Here is a 26,376-nt window from a genome sequence, read left to right on the forward strand (position 1 = left end):
TATTACTCTTGTTTTAATTTTGATGAAGAAATGATGGAATTTAGCAGTAGTTTTATTGATTTATATATTTTTGAAGAAGTTCATGGAGTACCGCAATACTCTCACAAGAGCATCTTAAAATTACTGTGGTACGTACTGAAACACAAAAAACTCATATATGAGAAAATAAGAGAAGACATAATATAAGGTGGCTCTTAAAAAGCCTTTGTTTCTTTCAACTAAACATATTTAAATATGTTTGTCAAGCCAATCTTTTAGGTTTGAAAGTAAAACATGGTTTCCATAGGTTGTAAAATGTGCGCCATCAGAATGATACAGTGCTACATTGGAATATGTTATATTCAAATGAAAAAATTGAAGACATTTTATGATCTCAAAGGAATGCTGAGACAGCCTTGTTGACATGTCTTTAAGTCCTTTTAAAGTTAGCAGCATTCAGAGTAGACCACTTCCGTTTCTGACCCGGTTTTGAGAAGATGAAATGTATGTTTGGAAAAATAGACTTTGAGATGGAAAATGTCTCTTTCATTTCGGTTTCCAGTCTAACTCTAGTTAAGTGTCCTATATCACTGGCACTAGAGTGGATAACCATAAAGTGGGGGTGGTCACATTTACAGCAGAAAGTAGAGGAAGTGATTCGATAACAAAACCTCTTTCACCAATTCATGTTATTTTGACTCCTTTCAAGCTTAAATAATTTTCCAAATCTGCTTTCTTGGCATGTTCTCTTGTCCAAAACATGAAACTGCGCCCAACAAGCCAAACCCGATCCATCTTGCATATACACTAACATACATGAATGAGAAACACAGAGGCAGACAAGCAAATATATACTGAGTTAGTTCATTCACCATTAGGAAAGTACATAATAACAAATTAATTTTGAAAGGAGGACAATGACTGGTTTGGGATACTAATGTAGCACAACGCTACCAAAACCCAAAATTAGGTAAGAAAATAAGCTAGTCTGCAACAATGAAGTTTCACAAGTACTAGAAAGGCATTTGAAACACCCATTTCTGGTCACATGACAATGAAAAACAATAGAAAACTAGATAAGATATAAGATTAAGAATCAAAGCATTATGTAATTGGTTTTTAACACAGAGTGGGCTATTAACATAGCCCAATAACACTAAATAATACCAACATCCATAGAGACTCTGCTGACTATTAAAATGTAACACAGCTGTATGTCTTTCTCAAAGATATTACAGAGAGTTTGAAAATTATTCCTCATCACCTCCATCTCTACACATGTCACTCCACTCCACTACACTGCACTCCATGACACTCTACTCCACTCTACAACACTTGACTCCATGACACTCTGTTCCACTCATTGGCACTGCACTCTATAACAGTGTACTTCACTCTATATACAATCAGATATTACTTTTGTAGTTGATTATAAACTTACCATCTAGTATGAAGTCACCAAAAAGGCACATATTTAACCTACCTTTCACTTACCTTTTATCTCAATAGTAATTACGATCTTTATTTCTGATATCTGAAACAAAATGGTTAATATTCATATAGGCTCTTTATTTTTTATCTATATGTTTAGTTCTGAAAAGGATGAATATTTTCATCTTTTATTTAATCATTTTCTCTAGAATTTTTCTTTTTTTTAAAGGTCAACATGACCAACCAATCAAAAAAGTCTTAACAGAAAACAGGAGGACAACCCAGGAGAAAAATAAGATTGTTTTTTAAAGACACTATGACACGCTCCTTCATGTATGGTGAGATATCTCTCTCCTGCAACAATCATGGTATGGCACAGGAGACAGTATGTGTCAGTATTTTCATATTGCTGTACAATTTGTCTATTCTGTCCCAAGAGATCTACTGGCACTGCAATACCAGGAGTAGGGATTGATGCATGGACAGCTGGTTGGAGGTGGTGGTGCAGTTGAAGATGTTGAAGGGGGTGCTGGAGGGACATATGCAGCAGGTGGTGGTCCTGAAGATGCTTCCTGCTTTGGACTTTCCAACTCCTTCTGATGCCTTCTTTCGGCCCATGCAAACCTGGTTGAATGGATTGGCTACAGTTGTTTCCTCATTCTTCTCATACCAAATGAGTACTGTTTGATGTTCCCCTGGGAAATTACCTTTTTGCAAAGTTTGCAGGTTCCCAGTTTGGCATTGAGTTTATTCCTCCTCTCAACCTCCTGTTCCTCCTCTTGCATCCTACTCTCCACCTTTTCTACGTCCTGTTCCAGCAGAAAAGGCTGTTCTTGGTGAGCCTTGCAGTACTGCAAAAACTCAAAGCTAGCATTTGAAAAGAACATTTTCCCTTTTGGAGAGACCACAACCTTCCCCTTTGAAGATCTAAATTGAAATTAGGAAAAGGGGTGTATACTTCATGTTTCCTACAATGGACAGAGTTCTAAGCCAATCAAATGCTGCCACAAAAAAGCGAAAGTAACGCTGTAGTTATCTCATTACTATTGCGGTACCGGTAGAGTTCACAAACACAACCTATAGTCTCAATATTAACAATTAAACCATTAAAATACATAACTAACCATGAAATCCTACATCTGATGTAAATAGCATTTTACAACTTTACATGGTACCACAAAAGAACTGCGGTGCTAAAAAAAATGTAATAATATCATAATAAAGAATATTATATGGTTAAAAACTACTTTAAAAAGCATACAAATTCAATGAAAAAAAAACTAAAGTTAAATCTTAGTTATACCTAGGAAAACTTAATATATTATTTCTATACAAAATCAACTTAAACTACACAAACCTTAGAAATTCTACAATTATAGATATAATTTACAGTTCTAATTTATGCCACAGCCAAAACATCCTGTAAATGGTGCACCTCCAAACATAGTGTTGCCAACTCTCTATAAACTATAAACTCTGCCCTCTACCATACACAGTGTACTCATAAATGATTTAATTAGAGACGTCATGAGTTTTTTATTTATTTTTATGAATGCCATCATTTAACATGCTACAAGTGAACTAATATCAAAGGTTATAAGCAGATCATTGGGAGGCGTAAGCATAGTTAATGTAGTGTGACTAATAAGTTGGCAACACTGCACGGAAGTGTGCCACTTATAGAACGTTTCCGCAATGGCATAAATTATAACTATAAGTTATAACTGTAACTTTCCCATTTCTAAGGTTTGTGTAGTTTAGGTTGCTTTTGTATATAAATAATTACGTTTTCATAACTATAGCTGTGCTTTACCCTTTGTTTTTTATTGAATAAATAAATATACACCACTTTTTTCGAAAATGTTTTCCTTCCTACAGTTGTTTTGTTAATGTCTGTCATTTTGTCAGTTGAAAACTTTCTGTCAGTCTTATTTATAATTTTATGTAAGCAGTTTACTAGGCTGTCTCACTCCTGGTATTTTAATCCTTCGAAAGGGCGAGTATAGTTAAGAGGTAAGTAAACTAGTTATTGAAAAGTAACTAATTGATTTTTATCTATGCTCTCTAAACGATCTGAAAACTGCAGATACTGAGTAGTGCCTTATAATGCCTTATTCCAGCATTCAAGGGACAAACAAGCAGGTCACTTGGCATTATCACATCTGCATTTTAAACAGGTCAATGAAAACTGGCCCTGAAAACTGGCCCTTCATATGTATTTTTGTAAAACATGGATAAGCAGAAAAGAGATATTTACAAAAACGTGCTTATTTTTGCACACTACAGGTAATTACAGAAACATTAGAACCCCGATGGGTTTTTCTACCCATTCTGAGCCTCAGCATTTTTTCAATCTGACTGACATTAAGCTGTTCCTAATACCATTTTATAACTGCGTGGTTTCATACCAGGTTCCTCGTATAGACTTCATTCCTGCATCCAGGCTACCTCTTTCCTACAAAACAGCAACACACCAAGCAGCTAAGTGGTTTGGGGAAAGGGTGGTGATGTGACCCGACCCGGTGTTATAAGGTAAACATTGCCCTCTGCTGAGCATTTTAAGAATACTGCAAGTCACCTCAGTGTTTCATGACCTTATAAAGGAGCTCGGCTGTATGGTCCCAAAACACCGTGGTGACTTCCAGTATACATAATGTGCGGCAAGGGGGTACTTTATCCTATATATATTTGAAAAATGTAGGCTCCCTTCAAATAGAAAAAATAAAACTACAGCAGAGGCACGGTTAAAAAATACTTCTACTCCCCCCCCCCACCCCGTGCTACATTATATGAGATGAAGGGATTGTGGGGAAAAGTAAAATGGGTTAGAAATGTCATTTTCCAAGTTTATTTTAGACCAGAAGCAGGAGAGTCATGCCACCCCTATGGATAACTATGTTCTATTGAAAAAGAATGGCGTCAACCCAGCTGCCGTCACTTCAATCAGCACTGAGGAATACCGTGTCAATACCATGGAAAGAGCATTCACCCTAATGGTAAAGCTTAGTTACGTTCTTGCATACCATGATTCCACTTCGGTACGTGGCTGTACTGCAGGGAGAGTGAATGGACACAAAACCCTGGTGCATTTTTGAACGGCAGTAGACTACCTTCTCTTTGTTTAGCCTACCACAGAGCCTGAGCTGGGAAGCAGAGACGCCCTCGTGTACAGTGAGCACAGGGGAAGGACGACGGATGTGTTGCCAGACAACTGCAGAAACTCTGAAAGAGTTAAACGGGAACTTAGCCAAACTAAGGCTGTGTAGGAGGTCGGAGACCTGAATCAGACTGCAATTGCAACCATCTCCTACTCCATCACAGCTATCAAATTTCAAACATTTACTTTGCTTATTCAGCAGCTCTTTTTAAATGATTCAACCAAGCTTAACTATTTTTTGCTTTACAATTTTGTCATTCTGTTTCATTTCTAATTTCTTCTAGCAGTTGGCAAGTGATTTACAATAGGTACGATAGCCTTTAAATGTTCTTTTCACATTTCCATTTATGATAAAAATCTACTTTATTGTTGTTTTTGTATAGCACTTGCAAAATCAGGAGGCCACTTCAGACCACTGATAAAAACATAACACGATCACAAGCACTATAAATCCCAGCTTGGAAAAGTGCACTGACGTCCTATGGCTCACTTGCTATAATCGGTTACGAATAAATGCACATGGCTTGACATCGCATCACTGACATTATCTTGGTGAGCTCCAAGTACAAAGGATAACAGCACTGTATTACTTCCAGGGTCCTTATGTGGAGGGAGCAGCTAGGTCTTTATATCTTAGAGGCTGCTCCCTGTGTTGCTACTTCAATCTATTTATATAACACAAAAGCAGACTTACCTTGCTTTGTGATATAGGGCCAGATTATGATATTGGCGGTCCGAGGACTGCCAATGCCTTGGTGGCTGTCGGACCGCCGCAGTTGTGGCAGTCTGATCGATACATTACAAGGTTGGTGGGCAGACCCGCTAACCTACCACTGTCTCCACCAGGGTCCTAGGTCCCGACGGGATGAGGGCGGTGCAGATTGTAATCAGCCAGGGCGGCGCTGAACTCAGTGCCTCCCTGCTGATTACAACCTTGTTCTCTGCCAGCCCTTTCTTGGCTGGTGGAGAATAGGTGCAGGGGGCTACCTGCACTGTCCAGGGCATGGGCAGTGCAGGGGACCCACTGCTGTGCAGGCAGTGCACATTCTGAGGGTGCTGGTGCCCCCTGGTGTGGCAACATTGCCGACGGGTCTATTACAAGCCAGGCACAAGGCTGCTGCCACTTTCCCACTGGGCTGAGGGGTGGAAGCCTTGGTTTCCACCCCTCAGCCCAGTGGGAAAGTCCTAATGGGGCCAGCAGGGATGTCGCCAGAATGATGGCGAAAACCATGTCTGGAGCTTGCCGGATGGGTGTTCTTGTTTGCGATACTCATAATCGGGCCCATAGTCTCAATAACACATATGGAGTCATTCACCACTAGATATCACCTTAAAACCAGAGAAGGGACACACATCACTTTGGTGACTTGGGCCTCACAAAATCTTCTGACAAGTCTGAGTGCTTCTCATTCTCAATGATGTAATTTAGTCCTTTTCCCTGGCTCATATTGTTGGAATGTTATTATGCCATGTTCCTTGGTTCATACTGTTGCTGATTGTTTCCCCCACCCCGTCTCAATATGTTCGGATGTTTTTTATCCTGACCCCTTCCTAATACTCTAGGGACATCTTTCCCATGCTCATATGCTTGTATCATGGTACAGCGTGGCCTTCAATGGAAATTAAATGCTGTTGCCTCGTTCTGTTTTTACCACATAATCTGGTTGTTCAGGATAAAGCCTTACATATCTCCCTGTGCTGTGGATTGGTCCCTGGATTGATCCATCGTGGTGGAGTGCAGAAAGTGTCTTTCTTGTTTTATCCTTTTCCATAAGAAGTCAACTATTGAAGTTTTAAAATGCCACAAAATCCCAGGCAGATGGCTAATGTCCGAGTCCTGCACCCAGCCGCTTCCAGCAATTTCTAAGACCATTGGATGTTTCCCTCCAGTGTGCAAATCAATGCAGTGAGTTGAGTTACTCCATGATGTAAAAATTGTCCTCTGCGTAGCTTTGGACATCCTTGGTAGCTACTAAGCCTCCAGGCTCAAAGCCTCTCATTGGCAGGGAGCTGTGGAAAGATTCATAAAGAAAATATAAGACTCTCATACCTTCTGAAAACCTTTGGCCGGAATGTACCCTATCTTATAATGTGCTGAACATGGTGTAACCTCTATCTCTTTCAACCTCATTGCTGCCTGTGGAGCAAGCCTTGGACTAAAATCTGGTCCTCAGTGCATTTATAGCTTTATAAAGGTTGTTGCTCGACCTTCTGCACATCTCCGGATTTTTCATTCCAAGAATGAATGGACTTGTTCCAGTTAAAGTAGAAGTCACCCCAGAGGTCCTCTGATCTTGAGATGCTTTAACAAATTAACTCCTACTCTGACGTCAGCTGTAAAGCCACTATTCCTGAAAAACATACCTGATCCTGGGTTTTGAATGTTGACAATGTGATCCTCTCAGGGGGACTTTGGCTTCTGGGCAAGTTCTACAGAGGGCCTCAAGCTGGCTGTCTCATCAATTAAAACTCTTTGATAGCAATCAAATAATCAATAAACCCACTCATGTGATTAAATAAATTAGCTCTCTTGACCCAATATTTACCAAAGCTTTCATTACCGCCCTTGCCCGGATCCAGCAAGAGGTCTGGAGACTGTGCACAGTGCAGCAGTTACCTTGACCTCTGACCTAAAGCTCCATGTTACCATAGTGCGCACAGTAAGCCTGTGTTGGAAAACTCTGGTATATTTTGCGCACATAAACTTTTTAAAATTGCTGTTCTTAGCCGCTGAGTTGGCTGTTTTCGCGTGTCATGTGTACAACAGTGCACGTGTGCATTCAATTCGTAATTGTCATGCCGAAGTGTGGCGCTTTTAAAAGTTTATTTAACCGGAGAAAATCCGCAGCTCCAAATTATACATTTTAGTAATTCAATACACGAGTCACACTTAAGCATCAAATCACTGTTTGAATCTCGAGAAGTGACAGTTTTACGAACTGCACAGTAAACGTTGGAGATAGTCAACAACAGCCACTTAAACAAATAACTGCCCGTCTCACAAAATGTGCACCACTTTGATGTGAAGCACAAGGGGTAGATCGGATGGCATGCCTCGCGCACAGACTGGAGGACGCTCATTGAGAGTAGCAGGCTCCACATAATGGAATGCCCGAGTATCCCATTTGTGATATATTCTCTAAGAACACTCGGAGTTTAAAAACAAATGCCAGAATCCCGCTGCTCTACTCCTCTCCGATCTGCCTATTTTACTTTCATCCACGTAATCAATCAAAGCGCCTAAGACTAATTCATGTCAACGTTTTGCGCTATAAAAACAGTACACAATAAAATACTATAAAATACATCAGTGGTTGGGACGTAACCACGGGCTACTCTTTAGGAAACAGGAAACATATAGGCCCGTATTTATTCTTTTTTTGCGACGCATTTGCGTCGTTTTTTGACGCAAAAACGGCGCAAACTTGTAAAATACCATTGTATTTTGTAGGTTTGCGCCGTTTTGCGTCAAAAAGCGGCGCAAATGCGGCGCTAAAAAAAGTATAAATACGGCCCATAATACTTATGTGTACCTCCCTCTCTTCTAGTGCAGAGACATTTCTCTAATGTATATGCTAGTTCATCAGATTGTGCCCTGGCAGTTTGTTCCGATTAGCGCACATATGCAAGTTAACAAAAAAAAACTTGTTTGCAGTGATTTAAAGCACTGCTTCTCAATCAAGTAGAGTTATGAATGCTTCCGGTCGGGATAACATTTAATTAGAATCACACACATGAATTGCTCCTTTACTTTAGGAATGTTCCTGAGCTGTCTAACATTCATGACTTTACCTGATTGAAAGAAAGATTCCTTAAAAAATTAGTGAAAAATATGATTTGCCATATTTGTGGTGAGGATCAACTTCATTAAATGAGCAAGAACTGAAGACTAATGTAATAATTAGCACGGGGTATGGGTCAAGACTGATGATTAGATGTATACATTCTAGAAACACGGTTGTGCACACACCAATATTTGCACATTCAAATATGGTTCACAATACGCTCCCAATGCCTTGCTTACAGTCAGGGTGGAGTCTATCTTGGGTTGATCTAGAAAAGTTGAATTCCCACAGAGATTTGCATTACCTGATGCATGTTGGATTTTTATTTGTCTTCAGTCTTCTGATGTAAAATCCTAATAAACAAAACAGGAAAATAAAGTTGAAACTCCATGAAACAAGTTAATGTGAAAGAGACACATAACTTCATAGTTAACTTTTCCTAGGCACAGCTGTGGAACAGCTCCTTCATCCCAGGCAAAGGACATCTCAGCTACAAGCGCCTTTGCCAAGGTACTTAGATCCTTGACCTGAGAACAGCACAGTGAGTACACTTTTGTCTTTGACGACAGACAGCCCTGCGAGTGCACATACATTCTAAATGCGGGACAGCTCCTGAATAAAACCTCTATGTTTGTTTAGAGGCAGTGTGTCACTGGTCCTTCATGATGTTTGTCTGGCTAGCTGCGATCTGAATCACTTGCTCCTGTCACAAGTTTCAATTCAATTAAAATAGTTCACAGAGTTATCTACCTTCTTCAAAGAACTCTGCGTAACCTACAGGGTACAACCTGGAAACTTTTCAGGTTTTAACTGAATCTTTAGTTATTTTTATTAAGTAACAATTAATTGTGCATTGTGTGCTATCAAAATAATTATTATTGGATAAATTCCACACATAGACAAACATAAGCCAACATTCCTATAGAATATGCAAAGATCCATGGGGCATATTTATAACTCGGGTTGCGTCTCTGTTGCAACACGCAACCTGGGGCGTGTGTGATGCAAGCCCAAAATGTGATTTATAAAGCCACTCAAGGCCATCTTGCGTGACCCTGAGTGGCTACATTAATCTGGAGTAATATAACACAGCGCAAATAGCTATGTTGTGTTACTCAGCCCAGGGAGGTGTTCCACGGGTGTTCCCCCCAAAAAACATGGATTTTGATGCATTTCTCAAATTTACCAGAAGTGGCAGATGTGTGAATGTGCCAAAATGCTACACCATTCCAGGGGAGGCAAAACAAGGAGAAATATCTATGTGTGAGGCATTCTGCAGCACACATAGAAAGAGGAAGATGCCTCAGGGGATTGTTTTTAAGCAGGAAGGTGCCCCTTCCTGCACAAAGACAATTCTCCTTGCAACACAGGCACTACATGCAAGGACAGAGGCAGGAATGTGCTGTATTCTTTTACATAAGGCGCATCTCTGTCCTTTCCCTGTGATGCAAATCATAAAATACAAAATTGACTCTTGAGGGATCAATCAATAAACATCATTTGGACCAATGAAACAATAATTGTTTTTGTCCTATTATATATAATTTCTTTTATTGTTTCAATGTACCCTCTGTGCAACATTAACTACTTGCCACTCTGGAAACACCTCTGGGACAATTACCTAAACATCACCTATAGTCTATAAAACCATTATATACAGTACATCTCCCTTATGTGTTACTTATTAGACGGCCCTATTCCAACTCTATTTCAAACAATACAAGTCCGTCTAGCCAAGTAGTCCATTACCCTAAACTCAATTGCCACAGTCTATTGCTGTTGTTTTCACAGTAGAACGAATAGCAGAATCCACCACTGTCCACATATCAGTAGATAATAAGCACTCCTGGTATGTTGATGTCAACGCGTTTTGGCCTATTTAATTCTGGCCTCTTCGGGGCCCATAAGGTGCATGTATCCTATCAAATAAAATAAAAAACATACAGAATCAGAATTACAAATCTAATCATTGGCTCTTATAAAACAAAACATTTGTTATTATACACATCCTCTTGTGTCACAAACAAGAGTTGTCCGCTTAGGTGCTGTGGACGTAAACCCAACACCTCCACCTGCCTTTGTATTCTATGATTATTTTCGTGCTGTTTCCTAATGATTTATATGTAGCCCCGTCCATTGTGCACTCCCTGTGATGCAGCACAATAAGGAGACTTGCTGCACTGACCTGCGCTGTCTCACAATCTTATAAATATGCCCCTACATATCTTACCTACAAATGGACCTTTAGAAAGTCAAAATATTTTCAAATCTCCGTTTATCTCTTTGAAACTTGTGAATTGACACTGTGGGGGTGATTCTGACTATGGCGGACGGCTGAGGCCGTCCGCCATAGTACCGCCGCCAAATGACCGCACCGCGGTCAAAAGACCGCGGCGGCCATTCAGACATTTCCTCTGGGCCGGCGGGCGCTCTCCAAAAGAGCGCCCGCCGGCCCAGAGGAAATGCCCCTGCAACGAGGACGCCGGCTCAGAATTGAGCCGGCGTAGTTGCAGGGGTGCGACGGGTGCAGTTGCACCCGTCGCGTATTTCAGTGTCTGCAAGGCAGACACTGAAATACTTTGCGGGGCCCTCTTACGGGGGCCCCTGCCGTGCCCATGCCATTGGCATGGGCACGGCAGGGGCCCCCAGGGGCCCCGCGGCACCCCCTACCACCATCCTGTTCATGGCGGGTTTCCCGCCATGAACAGGATGGCGGTAGGGGCTGTCAGAATCCTCATGGCGGCGGAGCGCGCTCCGCCGCCATGAAGGATTCCCCCGAGCAGCGGTAAGTCGGCGGGAGCCCGCCGACTTGCCGCTTCTGACCGCGGCTGAACCGCCGCGGTCAGAATGCTCGTGGGAGCACCGCCAGCCTGTTGGCGGTGCTCCCGTGGTCGGTGGCCCCCTGTGTGTCTTTGTTTGCCGTTATGTGATCCTGTCTGTGTTGGGCTGCATAATGTGAGGTTCCAGGCATGCTCCTCTGGATCTGCCCTGGCTAGTACACAACCTGGACTACAGAAATTAGTGATTATCCTGGAGAGCTATTTGTGGCCAGATTACACTGAATTGAAAATAAGACCCTTTCATCACTCGTGCCGGCCACTTTTCTGCAAGACAAAGCACACACTGAATGAGAACGATTGTGACTGCAAGTGTCTAGCACACTTCACATTGACACATCAAGGTCGGCTCCAAACAAGTATCAGTTTAAGAACAAATGTGGGAATCCAGCTGGCCGCACGCTATTAAAGCAGTGGAGATGGGTTTGTACCTAGGATCTGATTTACGGATCGAGGTAAAGTAAGCCAGTTCCCGGCAGATGTTGGCTGAATTATCTGTAGTGAAATTGCCACCACCATGCTGTAGTAAGGTGGCAGTATTTTCACCAGCAGTAATTCCACAGGTGGTAATCCCATTGATGCCATGTTTACTGCATCCTCAAGCAAACAGTGAATTAAATTTTACAGTAAATATGTGAATGAAGCCCGTAGTTTACAAGGCCACTTTCTTTATAGAAGCCTTTAGATATATGCACCCTGGATCTGGAACTAAGGGCCAGATGTACCTCAAAAGTGGCTTGCAATTCCCTATTAGCAAATGTTTGCGATTCACTGTTAATAAATCACAAACTACAATGTACAGTATGTTTCACACTGTCTGCAATTCCCAAATGGGTTGCAAGGGACCTGCCTCATTACTATTATGAGACAGGTCGAATTTGCGAACCGCGGGGACCCCTTCGTTTGCGAATGGGTTACCATCTCCTCCATGAAGTTGATAAAGTATGAATCTTTTGCGACTGCATTCCAGTCGCAAAAAACTCATACATTACCCTGTGACTCGCTATTAGGAAGGGCTGCCCTTCACACGCCCCTTTCTAATAGTGACTTACAAACCCTATTTTGCGATTCAGTAATAGGTTACTGACCTGCAAAATAGGGTTGGTACATACAAAAAGGCTATTTAGCGGTCACAAACGGCCCAATTCGCCTTTTGCGGCCGCTGGATGCTTTTGTACATCTGGCCCAAGATTCCTGTATCAATAAGGGACACTTCAATAATGCTTCAATTTAGGAAGTAGATATAGGGGGTCATTCTAACCCTGGCGGTCGGCGACCGCCAGGGCTAAAATGACGGAAGCACCGCCAACAGGCTGGCGGTGCTTCCTTGGCCATTCTGACCGCGGCGGTAAAGCCGCGGTCAGAAAAGGGCAACCAGCGGTTTCCCGCCGGTTTACCCCTGGCCCAGGGAATCCGGGGATTCCGACCCCCTTACCGCCTTCCTGTTACTGGCGGTTTTCACCGCCAGGAACAGGATGGCGATAACGGGTGTTGTGGGGCCCCTGCAGTGCCCATGCCACTGGCATGGGCACTGCAGGGGCCCCCTAACAGGGCCCCACTTAGATTTTCAGTGTCTGCAAAGCAGACACTGAAAATCGCGACGGGTGCCACTGCACCCGTCGCACCCCTTCGACTCCGCCAGCTCCATTCAGAGCCGGCATCCTCGTAGAAGGGGGTTTCCCGCTGGGCCGGCGGGCGGCCTTCTGGCGGTCGCCCGCCGGCCCAGCGGGAAAGCCAGAATGGCCGCTGCGGTCTTTTGACCGCGGTGCGGTCATTCGGCGGTTCCCGCTTGGCCGGCGGGCGACCACCGCCCGCCAATGTAGGAATGACCGCCTTAGACTCATCTCTTTAAAGAGCATTAGATCCTAATGGGTATTTGGCCAAAATACAGATTTTTTTCTATCGGGAGACAGAAATATCGGAAAAACCATATTGTGAAATAAAACTATCGTGATGCAGAAATGTTGTTCTCAAGAATACAGTTTTTTTCTGATAAGTAATATTCTTATTAAGCATCTAGTTGCTGTTATTATCGTTTTTAATAATAAAGTTGTAAAGAATGTCATTTTTTAATTATTTTATTGTGTTAGCTTTTAGATTAATTTTATGTGTTATTATTCTTTGTATAATTTTTTTTTTTTTAAATATAGTTTGGAATTTTAAGTGATTGATAATTTAATAGTCAATAGTAAACTGTAGTGTTCTAGCAGGTTGTTGGGTTTAAAGGGGGAAATGGTATGACGTTATTTAAGTAATAATTATTAATTAATCATTAATTTTTAGGTAAGTATATGATTGATATTAATTATGTATATTATGTAATACTGATTTAATTTACTTATATTTTAGGTATTAGTAGCTGTGTTTGTAGTGGTATAGGGTAGGAAGTTAATTAAGTAATGTTTAAAAATGAATAATTAATAATGTATAACTATATATTTAATTGATTAATAAACATGTACATTGTGTAATAATTACATATATTAGTTATATTGTAGGTGTGGGCTTCTGGGTTTGTAGGGTTGTTGGCCGGAAAGTTAATTATGTAATTATTAATTAACAATTAATTATTAATTGGTTATTTAATTGATTACCAACTATGTAAATTGTGTTACAGTTATATATTTTAATTGTGGGTTGCTAGGCTTGTTGGGGCATAAGGTGGCAAGTTAATCAAGTAATAGTTGAATAACCATTATTTTTAAATTGAAAATTAAATATTTAATTTTTATGAATTTTCTAAATTGGTTCATTGTTTTTTTAAAATAGATATATACATATTTATAATATATATTATGTTGAGTAATGATTATATTAAGAGTTTTATATTTTTCTAAAATAACACGGTTATGCAAATATGCAATGTGTTTGAAGTGAAGTAGTTTACCTACTATTGCTTAAATTGGAGTGAGAAGAGTAAATTTAACCTCTCCGAAGTCCAACGCTTCTACTGTTGCACAGACTGGAGTGTGAATAGGAAATTTAACCCCTCCGAAGTCCAATGCTTTCCCTACTGTTGCACAATTGGAGTGGGAATGGTAAATGTAACCCCTCCGAAGTCCAAAGCTTTCTCTACTGTTGCTTAGATTGGAGTGGGAATAGTAATTTTGCCCCCCTCCAAAGTCCAGTGCTTTCCCTGCTGTTGCACTGTTTGGAGTGGGAATAATATATTTAACCCATCTACTGTGACATAAACTGGAGTGGGAAGAGTGTATGTATCATTCCAAGACTCAAGTAGATTTTCTAACAATGTTTACATATATTTACTAATATTTGTTCCTAATTTTAATTTTATAGTATTTGTTTAGATTTTATTTGTTTCTAATTTTTCATATTATTTTTTGTAAATGTCTTTTTTTTATTATTTGTTTATGTAATTTTATTTAATTGAATTGGTAATATTTTTTATGTTTCATGTTTCAGTTGATAAATGGTACACACAAGGGGGAGTATTAGAACAAGTCAACCATTATAGATACCTGGGTGTACTATTTGATAAAAGGGGTTCCTTTCTCCCTCAGAAGCAGGATTTACATAGGATTTACATTGCAAAGGGAATGTTCTACTGCTTGCATTTGGAACTCTGAAAACGTTGCTAAATGTCCCTAGCTATCGCCCCCTCTTACAAGTTATTGCAGCAAAACTAAATTTGACTATATGGTACGGTAGTGAAGCCCTGCGAGGACAAGACACAGCTATTTTAAATGGAATAGTTGGAAAAATATTTAGGTCTCTATTCCATCTACCAGGATACGCTTTGCAAGCTCAAATTAGACTGGAGTTTGGGTACTTAAACCAAAATATAGCTAGGAAATGCAGCTACATTAAAACATCGAAACACCTACAATTAACAAAGGAAAATCATCTCTGCCTGCCACTCTGGAAGGAGATCAGCTCGAATCCTACAACCAAATCTAGACAGTATTTAGATCAGGTCCTAGAAGACGTGGAGGCATAGGAACTATGGGATTCAAATCTCTCCTACTGCACCTTTAAAAAAATCCTAAACCAAATAACAAAGAAAAGATCAGTACTTATGGATAAGAGCCTGTTAGCAACCAGGTCGCACTCCTGGATGGTTATAAATGAGTACAACATTTTGAAATGCCAGCCATATCTGGAGGCTGGGTGGTCAAAATCTAATAAGAATCTTTTTATCAAACATCGTTTTGGACTTATTCCTGGAGGCGCTCACCTACCCCCATGGGAACACACTGAAGCAATCTTCCAGTGTAGGCTGTGTGGAGTCGAAGACATTACCCATCTCACCTTTATCTGTAATGGTCTGCTAAATGAGAGTAAGACTCTACTAAAAACAGCCTTTAATCAGAGGGGAATACGTCCTGTAGAGAAGCGGTGATAGCTTGTTTTAAACCTTCTGACTATACCCTGAACGCCAGATTTATAAAGTTTATGCGTTTGATAGTCAAAAAAATTATCATATATCCATCAATCATTATAAACATAATACATGCTTGCTGGCGTATAAGATGAAGATCATCCAGTTTAAGTTTCCCCCGTTCAGAATCCATGGAAGTATTTTTGCTTTCTGAGTACCAACTTAACTTTAAATAACTTTATAACTTAATATTTCAAAATGTTTAAGGTAGAATGATAGTAAAAACGTTTATTTTTTAAGGTACCTTATAACACACAAAGAGTTTTAATACAAGATGAGAGGAGTGGGAACATGATGCACCCAACTGAAATACCTATGTGGGTGTGAATAGAACGTTTTTTCACTCATATCAAAGAGGTTTTTGTTAGTAATGACAACTAATAATAATATATAGCTATGAAATACGAATTGAAGAACTCTTGGTTAGTTATATTGAATCTATACTGTATATGTTATAATTTTGAAATTGGTGTGAGCATGTATGATGTATTGGTTTTAATTAACCATGCATTTAAATAAACTTGATGTAAAATATATACTGTATGTATATATACATATAATAATACATATATATAGTGCTTTTCATATTAGTACATTTTAATAATTGAACCAAAAATGTGTATATTGTAAATATACATGTATATATAGTATTGAATATTAGTTAGTTTTATTTCATTAACATTATTTTAATGGTATATATTACAATATTTAAGATTTAGTACTTTAAAATATAGGAAACAATATTTTTGTATGTCTTTTAACAATTTGTGTGAAACAATATTTTTTCCGATATTTTTGTACGTACCATTATAAGGATAGAGAAACAATATTTTTGTAAATTATATTTTTGACACAATATTTTTGGTACACAATATTGTTGACTCCAATAGTGTGTCAGTGATCCATCATAACGATTAGCTATTCACAGACCCGCTACCTCTCCTATCACTCGCTGACTCTATGCTTGTCTTTCATGATGTACCACAGTTCTGCCTTTTGGGCAGGTTCAAGCTATACAAATACCATATTCATCCATACATTCATACATACAGTTGAGACTGCCAGGGTATCTTCTTGTCCGTGCTATAGTACATCAGCCCTTCAATTAGGGTGACTCTCATACCCAATCATCCTACCATACGGTGATGAGCATCACTGGCAGGAGTGTCCTCTGCCTTGGGGTTCCATTAGATCAGCAAGGAGTTTACATCTGACCAGTATTGTGATCGTAATAGATCATGTTTACTCATCCATGAGACCCCTGGAGCTCAGCATCAGAATCAAATCAATGGTGAACTAGGGTCTTTAAATATATAATATTTCCTCAGATGCATCAATTTCATGGGTGGGGTACTGACTTGTTACTCCTGTTTCACACTCACCTGCAAAACGTATTTATGAGAGGTTTGGTTGGAATTTTCAATGAAGATTTTTTTTAATGTGACAAAAATATTCCTTTTGCATGGCATTGTTTCCTAAAAAGCTATACATTTCACAAACCATTCTGCAGGGAAAATTACAAAATATTTAAATACTTTGAGATCTGACTCAGTTCCCTTGATCATTGTTTCTCTCAAGCAGCAAATCATGTATGTGCCTCTAAGAAAATTGTGTGCCGCTGCCTCATAGCAGTTGTTGAGCAGGATGGGTCAATAGTCTCTCATCCATTCAGTCCACTACCATCCAGGCTTTGGGACTTTTTCTGTGTTCTTTACAAGGGTTCCACTGGTCTATAGGGCAATCTGTTAGTACCAGAGGGCTGGCCTGACAGGTCATTGAGTGAACCATTTTTTGGCTTTTGTAGACCTATTTTATGGTCTAGTGGGCTGGGTTTTACTGCTGTGTTCTCTGATATAACCACACATATTGGCTACAGAAAGAACAAATTGATGCAATCTTCTGTACCTTGCAAAACACCTGTATAGTGCTTTTTTACACGTTCACAATTTCCCCAATTTGTAAAAGTAGGCCACTTTATTAACTATCTGATTCACTAATGAGGGCCACTTCTATTTTGCTGCCCCAGTATATGTTCTGCACAGTTAGGCCCATCCCCTACAATACCCAGTTCCTGCAGTAAGTGATAGTGAACAACAAAGCCAGGCACACAGCTCCTATGTGCTACTTCTTTGGACCTTAACCCAGGCCAGAGAAGGATGTCCATTTCTGGATAACAGTGTTGTCACTAAAGCATTTGAGTACACTGGAATGCTAACAGTACATTTAAGGTGAAATGGTAGGGGAGAACAATGTCCAATAGAAGCTGACAAGGGGAGTCGTTCTACTAAATAAACTGTTCTTTAAGATAGTTTGAGTGGTTTGCAGAGGTGAGAACATGATGTGTGATTGCAAGAGGAAAGAAAATTCCATAGTTTAGGGGCATGAAAAGGTGTGAACGGTGACAAATTAACAAAGTATACAGGCCAAATATTGCATGATCTCCTTTGTAAATGGCTTAGTGTGGTATATCTGGAATGTTCCTTTTTCTTTATGAAAGCATCTTTGTAGTTTCTTATATGGAACTGTCATGCTGGAATGTTGATGTTCAGTTGGGGAGTCAGTTATACATGAGCTCGGGATGGCTGCAGTGTTACGAAAGGAGATGGCAAACCTATTTGTAAGTATTGGTATCTTTACCATGAGCCAGTTATTTCACACTTAGGCTTTGCTGGTTCAAAGGGGATAACACAGACCATTGGTTCTTTCTTGTGGGCCAGTAGAAAATCACTCTTCTCTAACAAAATGAACAGCCATTTGAGAAAGAGCATTGTTACTTTCTAGTTATATTCCACCTCTCAGTCCTCACATCTGTATTGGATTGTTTTGAAATTGGGTTTTGTTGGACCTGGCCCTTTTTGCAGGGTCATCCACAAACTTTTTGCCTCCTTCCTCCTATTTTTCGGCCCTGTTTTTGTTGGCTTTAGGACTCTGTGCACTTGACCACTGCTAACCAGTGCTAAAGAGTATATGCTCTCTGTCTAAAGTGTATTGGTGATTGGTTTCTCTATGGTTGCCCTATTTTATTTATTAGTAAGTCCCTAGTAAAGAGCACTGGAGGTGCCCAGACCCTGTAAGTCAAATGCTACTAGTGGGCCTACAGCACTAATTGTGCCACCCAAACGAATAGCCCTGTAAACCTGCCTCAGACCTGCCATTGCAGTGCCTATGTGTGCAGTCTTGCACTGTCTATTTGACCTGGCAAGTGTACCCACTTACCAGGCCCAAACCTTCCCTTTTACTATATGTAAGTCACCCCTAAGGTACGCCCTAGGTAGCACCATGGGCACGGTACAGTGTATTTTAGAGGTCGGACATGTACTGATGTGTTTTACATGTCCTGATAGTAAAATATTGCCAAATTTGTTTTTCATTTTTGCAAGGCCTATCTCTCCAATAGGTTAACATCGGGATTGCCTTTAAACATCTTTTAAGTACACTTTCACATTAGGAGCAGTTAGAGATTTGGAGTTTGCGGTCTCTGAATTCACAATTTAAAAATACTGCTTTTGGTAAAGTTGTTTTTTACAATGTCTGTTTGAAAATGGCACTTTTAGAAAGTGGGCATTTTCTTGCTTAACCATTCTGAGCCTCTGCTTGGCTGCTGAATCCACGCCTGGGACAGACTGACAGTTGGGCTGTTTGTGAATTCACTGTAGACAGTGACACAAAGGTAGCTAAGGTGTGTGACCAGCATATCCCAATGAGTCTTCCTGGGCTATAGTGGGAGGAAAGAGCTGTCACCTGCGCTTGAAAAGGCTGTGTCTGTCCCCTCACAATACAGTCTCCAAGCCCTTGAGTGTGGCTGGGTCAGGGAAAGAAAGAGCCAGCGTCTTGTGCACTATAAAGACTTTCCTTAGAAGTTTGCCTACTTCAAAGGCAGAAATGAGTATAAGAAGTGGAACCAAAACCCTAGACTTTTAGAACACTTCTGAATCAAGAGGAACCTGTGCCAAGGAGAAGAGCTGAAGAGCTGTGAGAAGGAGTACTGCCCCTTTGCTGTGTGCGCTTTGCTCAGCTGGCCATGCAGTTGCTGCTTCTGCCTTAGAGAGGACAAAGGCTGGACTTTGCTGTATATCCTGCTTGTGAAGATTCTCCACCAGCTTAGACTGAGCTCGCCTCCTGTTAAGGAGTCTCAGGGACATCAAAAACGTCATCGGCCAATACCAAGGCTCTCTGGCTGAGACACCTGACTTGCCAAGTGGTGCCACTTCCAGTCCCTGGGCCCCTGCAAGGAGAAGCTGGCAGAACCAGAGTGAAAATCCACGCACCTGAGCTGAGCGGCCAAACAATAGACACAGCCCCAGCACCGCAGCTGATCGATCCAAGCAGTGCTGGTAAAATCTGCTGTGCATTCGGATTTTCCACACATCATCTCTGGGCATCAAAATCTTCCACATCACCGCATGGACCCGAAGTTGTGTGTCCAGAAACCAACGCATCCCCTCCCTGCGAGGAAAGAATCGGTGCATCGCTTACCCAGCGGAGAAAGAATCAAAGCACGGCCTCACTTGCAAGTAAGGAATCAATGCATTGCTTGCTTTTCCGATGCACACTCACCCGTGTGGCTTTATTTTTTGACGCATACCAGGTACTTTGTCCTAGAACAGCGCATCCATTGATTTCTATGGAGTAAGACTCTTTTTACTTTAAAAATTCATACCTTTGCATTTGTATGTGTAGTTTTGCTCTTGTTTGATTTAGGTAAATATTGGATATTTTTCTAAACTTGTCTGGAGTCCTTTTGTGGTGTTTTCCCTGTGTTACTGTATGTGTTTGTGCAAATACTTTACACATTACCTCTGAGATAAGCCTGACTGCTTATGCCAAGCTACCAAGGGGGTGAGCAAAGGTTATCTGAGCGGTGTATCTCCCTTACCCCAAGTAGAGTGAGGGTCCCTACTTGAACAGAGTGTAAACTGACTGCCAACTAGAACCCCCTTTTCTAACAGATTTATTTAGCGCTTATGTACTAGTCTTTTTAATAATTAGAAATTTGTGCTTAATTTAGATGTGTTTAAGTTAGCACAACTTGGCCGAAGTCGACATGGAAGGCTACAACCAGTTTCCATTGACATCCATTCAAAAATAAATGCACACTTTTATTTCACATGAACAAGCCTGTCTCTGTGTGTTTTTCAATTTTAGAAAAATAAGTGAAATAGAAGATCTATTCACTGTGTCTGTTTGTTCAGAAAATGTAGTTGTATGTATTTGCCTCCTCATAGAAATGCCATGTTCGGGATGTTCCTGTATGTTGTAATATTCAAGGGCCTTTGCCTAGGCTTGAGCGAGATAAGCATTCATTCTTTGAAAGGGTTGTTGTTTGTTAAATTACATAAAAGTACTAACATTTCCTTCATTTTCTATGTAAGTAAGGGACATTAATATGCATCAAAGTTGGTGTTTACTAGATGTAACTTATTTGATGTATCTTGCTTATGTGAACAGTCATAGATAAATCACATATATCTTTGGTAATCCAACCCTAATATGTCATTTCACACTATGTTAGGTGTGTGGCTTTTCTGCCTATGACTCTGTCAGTCTGTCTATTAATCTATATTTGGGCTTTTCTACCTTTCTAACTGTGCAGACTGTGCACTGGTCTGTCATTTGATTTAAACTTAAAACATTTTACACTTGCTTAGAGAGCAGAATTTGGTCAGTCTGTCATTTCACTTTATATTTGGTTCTGGCTGATTGCTTGTTTCCGAGACCGATTCTATGTTTGTCTACCTGCAGATGGCCCTCGTTACGAGTGTGGCGGTCTTACGACCCCCACACTCACGGTGGCGGTCAGGTCTGCCGCCAATGCGGCTGTCCGACCGGCAAATTAAAACCAGTCGGACCACCAGGGAACCGCCAGCTCCGCCAGGACCTTGGATCCCGGCGGTCTAGAGGTGGTGGAAATCCTAATCTGCCAGACGGATTACGGCCTCGTTCTCCACTAGCCTTTTCATGGTAGAAACACTGCCATGAAAAGGCTGGCGGATAACAGGTGCAGGCCTCCCCTGCCCAGCACCCTCGCAATGTTTACTGTCTGCTTTGCTTTGCAGACAGTGAACATTGCGAGGGTGCTGGTGCACCCTGTGGGCTACAGCATTGCCACCAGCTCGATTACGAGCTGCAGACAGTGCTGTAGCCTATTTCCCGCTAGGCTGGCGGGAAACTCTTAATGGGGCCGGCTGGAAGGTAGCCCGTGTGGCGGAAACCTCCCAGTCCGAAATTCAGTGGATGGCAAAAACCGTCCTCCAAACTCATAATGACCCCCAATGCCTTTGACTCTTTTGATCTGAGCTAATTCATGATTTGGCTAACAATCTTTTTGCCTTCTGTAATGATCCTAATTCTGAATAAACCTTTATGTTATTGACTTGTCTTTTGTCTTCTGAAGGCTTTCTTAAATGACATTAGGATTTAGGGCCTGATTTAGATCTTGGCGGTCGCACCACCAACTTGCGTTGGCTGCAGACGGGAGAAGACCGCCAAGTCAGCGGTCTTCCGCCCGACACATTTACCTGCTATAGCTGTGCAAGACTGGCGACAGATTACAGATGGAGGTAAAAGGAGGTGGAACCCAATGGTCTTCGCACAATGGCAGGGGCCATAGAATAGTGTTAAGTGATACACACACATGCTTTATCTTAGCCATATATGTACCCCCACACTACACAACACACCACATTCACACTATAACCCATTACCATTCCAACACAACCCGTACATGCCAAAAAACACAAATTTACATACATCCATGAACCAGCATACACACACCATCAACACTGTACCCATATACAACACAACCACAACAAACAACACAACTACATACTCAGCTACACAAACACGCTCACACACATGCAAAACTGCACACATCATGACAACGTCTGCCACACAACGACCACACTCACCTGAATGAATCACGCGGCAGGCAACACAATATACAACACATTGTTCTCACATGCAAATGACACACATACAGACACAAAGCAGCTCCCTCCCCCTCACCCAGCCAATCACATCCCATATACGCATAGACATACTGACTCACATGCAACGCACAGCACAAGATGACTGGTACGGGTCCCCTGGCAGTTTGCACATATGGTCATAGTTGACAGATGTGAATGTACTGTCATTGTGGTGCCAGCATTCTTTTGCTAATAAATACTGGCACCATAATGACAGTTGTGTATGTGGGCGATATGTGTTGTGTATCAGTGTCAGACCCATTCATGTCCGCAACATATGCATGTCACAGTAATGTACAAAAATTACTGTGACATGTATATGCCTGCAATGGTCCTGACCTCCCGTGCAGTGCCCACCCAAAGTACCCTGGCAATGCAGCATCCCTACCTTTGAGGCCATCGACTGGAAGGGGGAGGTCATATTTTCTCAGTGGGTCAGTGGCAGCAGAGACAGCAGGTGTTGTCCAGTCTTGTTCAGTCAAAGATAGAGGTGGAATCGGGAGCAAAGGTGAGTTTTCACCCCTTCTACCTACCAATCCACCAACTCAGACATGGAGGCCGGACCAGCACTTTTTTCTTGGAGTAAGACACATCCAAATCTGCATGGGTGGCTGGGGTCTCCAGGCATCCACTTTTCCCTCTCCTGCAATCGACGCAGGTGGTGTTTCTTGGTGGAGACGGCAGTTTGAATGTGGGTTTTCGTCTATGGGACTTCCAACATATAAATAAGGTGGGCAGCCCGTCACAGCAGCGGGCGGGTTTTCAGTTGAAAAATTGTCAGCAGGACCGTTACCAGCAACATCTAAATCAGGACTTTAGTCTTACAAAGACATACTAGGTCTTACAAAGACCAATTCCATTTCTGCACAGCAACCCTCTAATAATTTAATTAGAGAACTGGCACTCACTACTTCTGACGAGTCATTAAAGTTCTTTATGGTGAGTAGCATGTTACTTTGGAACCCAAAATTAGTAGTTAACCCAGTGATTGATGGTTATTGGTGGTTATGTTGATAATTCTTGCGCTCCCAATGAACACATTCCATGACTTTGCTTCAGTCTGTCAGTTGGTGCAATTAATGAATGGACTAGAGAAGATTATAGTTTGTTAGGGGGCATGAGTATAGCTCAGTGAAGCAGAGGGCAATGAAATGAGGTGTTGGCAATTTTCAGAAATACAATGCACAATATTAAGGGAGACAGACATGCAACTTAGATTGGGCTATTCCTAGAGAGAAGAGGCATTCAGAAGATGGAGGTAAGGCGACGTTGTCACCAGGGACATCTTAAGGTTTTTGGGGGCCCTGGGACAAATTTATTTTGGGGGCCCCTGTTAGGAACAGTTTTGAATTTATGATCCAATTGCAACTTACTCATGCTTTCTTCGGCCAGCTCACTGGCGGTGCACAGGTACTCTCAACTAAACCTGAAATGCTTTTACATCTAATATTCAGGGATAGTGATGTGTGTTTTCAATATTGTAACTAAGGCTCCCAGTTTTCCATTTTTACTGCTCTGTACAGAAAAATACAGACAGAAAACAATGTGTTTCCTGTCTGCATTTATTTTTAAAAGTGGAAAAATACAGAAACTTGTGCTTCTACTGAGTGACTTTCCATGCTGTGCGTTGTGAATTCCAAGACAGCAGATGAGCAGATAAACATCATGGGGAGTTAAAAAAACAGGTTAAGAAATCTTAAATACATGCATATGTTAAAATATGTTTGTAGTAAAATGCTAATATGTACCTATGATGTAGTGTTTTGCTATTTTTGGCTGCTGAATTTGCTAAAACACAACAGGTATCGAAGTAGGAGTGCATGTTTATCCGTTAAATAAATGTGGAAATGTGCCAGTTGTGACTTTACTTATTTGCAGACCATAAAAGAAATATGGATAAATACTAATAAGATGGTCATAAAATAAATATGGTTAAATACAGATGGAAATGTTAAAAAACATAAATGCCATAAAACTGGGAGCCCTAATTGCAACACAGCAGCAGCTCAGTAATATCACTGAAAATAATCTCTGTGACAAGCTCCCATTTCTCATATGTGAAGTCCTGTTTTCATCTAAAGGAACCTTTTTTATTGGATGTTACATTGAACATAAACACAACATTTCTCTGCAAAATATCTATAATATACTCACACCTTACCCACATTAAAAATAATTGAAAGGAAAATAGTATTTAAAACAATCGGTTTAAAATGTATTGAGGGTCATCAGGGCAAGGCTCTCAGCAGAGGAGAGCTGGCTTATCAGGGGCCCCCTGAAAGGCTGGGGTCTTGGGCTAGAGCCCACTTTGCTCATGCCTTAAAACGTCTCTGGTTGTCACTAACCCTTTATTTATTGAAGTGGCTGCCTCTGCAGCTCCTACATACATTTTGTATTACATTGTATATCGTGCTGACAAGGCACAGAGGCATCGGAGCACCGAACATTATGAATGAAACAAGACTTAAACCAAAAATGTTACACAGAGACTGGGTTTTATAATGTAATGTAAACCATAAAATATTAAACACACGCTGGGTATATACAATAGTACTATGGATATATAGCTGACCCTGCATATAGGCAATCATAAAATAGGTATATATGCAAAAAATATAAGGGTAAAATACATTTTAAATATGATAGGGAACTAATTCAAGATTTGGAGCCAATGTAGATAGATAATTGGGTCATCTAAGAATGGTGTGACACATGATTAAGATCCTATGGCGACTTTGAGATCAGGAGTTACAAGAGTTCCTGTGCATATAAATGAGCAAGAACGAGATAGGGAGCTTGAAAATATCACGTATTTATGTTTGCAAATGTAAATGTGGGTGCACAGGGCATTTCTGTCTTGACTACGCGGAGAGCTGAAGAAACTTGGAAGCTTTTCAAGATAAAGGCGGTCATTATGAACACGGCGGTACACTCCCACCAGGACCAATACCCCACCCAGGCAACAGCCACTGAATCCACCCCCCCACATGACCACAAACCCACTAACAGGCCCACATCCCTCCCCCTGTGCACAGCCACCTACCCCTGCAAGGATTCACAATAGAACTACCCCCCCCATGCAACCCCACACCCTAAGCAAAATGCAGTGTAAACCTCACAAAGACACCCTGGATGGCCACTCAAAGTTACACCAGCACAAAATAGCCCAGTCCTGTGCACCCCAACCGTTCATGCATTTGTAACAGACATGTCTATGTCCCCCAACAGGCACACCCACCCATGCCACCCTCAAGGACGGGACAAGGAGTGCCAGTGCCCCCCATGGAGAGAGAGGCACCTCACAGGACACTGGTGAAGGATCCCTGAACACTGATGGGCAGGCAGGCCCCACACACAGTCCTGGACTGTCACCATGCAGCAGCCCCACCCAGGATACCACTGACACCCCTACCACCCAGTCAAGAACAGCAGCCCAGGGCAAGCGTCCCCACACCAGTGTATCTAGGCCACAGACTGGTGGAACACAGGTACAGAGGCCACAGTCTCCTACTCCCAACATGCAAGAAGGCGAGGGCCCCAGTACAAGTGGTACCGCCAGACCTGTGCAGGGGACACAGGCACAGGGGGCTAGGGCAAGTGCTAGTGCCTCAGTGGGCCAGGGGGGAGGCCACAGGATGGATGTAGCAGCCCAGGACGTGATATCTGAGGTATTGGGGGGCTATCAGCATATCCATGACAGTTTGGCACAGATAGTATCCACCCTGGAGTACAGTCAGAGGATGCAGCAGGAACACCACCAACAGGCCATGGGGCAGTGGAAACAGCACAATGCCACAATGGCCACCATAGCAGGAGCACT

General features: G+C 41.4%; 1 protein-coding gene across 1 annotated transcript in view; it reads right to left on the reverse strand.

The window, feature by feature from the left end:
- Window positions 1-1,582: 1,582 nt before the first annotated feature.
- LOC138245756 (hepatitis A virus cellular receptor 1 homolog) overlaps window positions 1,583-26,376 on the reverse strand; it is a 133,422-nt gene continuing 108,628 nt past the window's right edge. Inside the window, exons 5-6 of the mRNA XM_069199637.1 lie at window positions 8,657-8,705; window positions 1,583-6,577 (exon numbers count right to left, since the gene is read on the reverse strand). Of these exons, the coding sequence (XP_069055738.1) occupies window positions 6,484-6,577; window positions 8,657-8,705 (143 nt within the window). The 3' untranslated portion in view covers window positions 1,583-6,483. The remainder of the gene's footprint in view (window positions 6,578-8,656; window positions 8,706-26,376) is intronic.

Source organism: Pleurodeles waltl, chromosome 7 (genome assembly GCF_031143425.1).
Source record: "Pleurodeles waltl isolate 20211129_DDA chromosome 7, aPleWal1.hap1.20221129, whole genome shotgun sequence".
NCBI lineage: Eukaryota > Metazoa > Chordata > Amphibia > Caudata > Salamandridae > Pleurodeles > Pleurodeles waltl.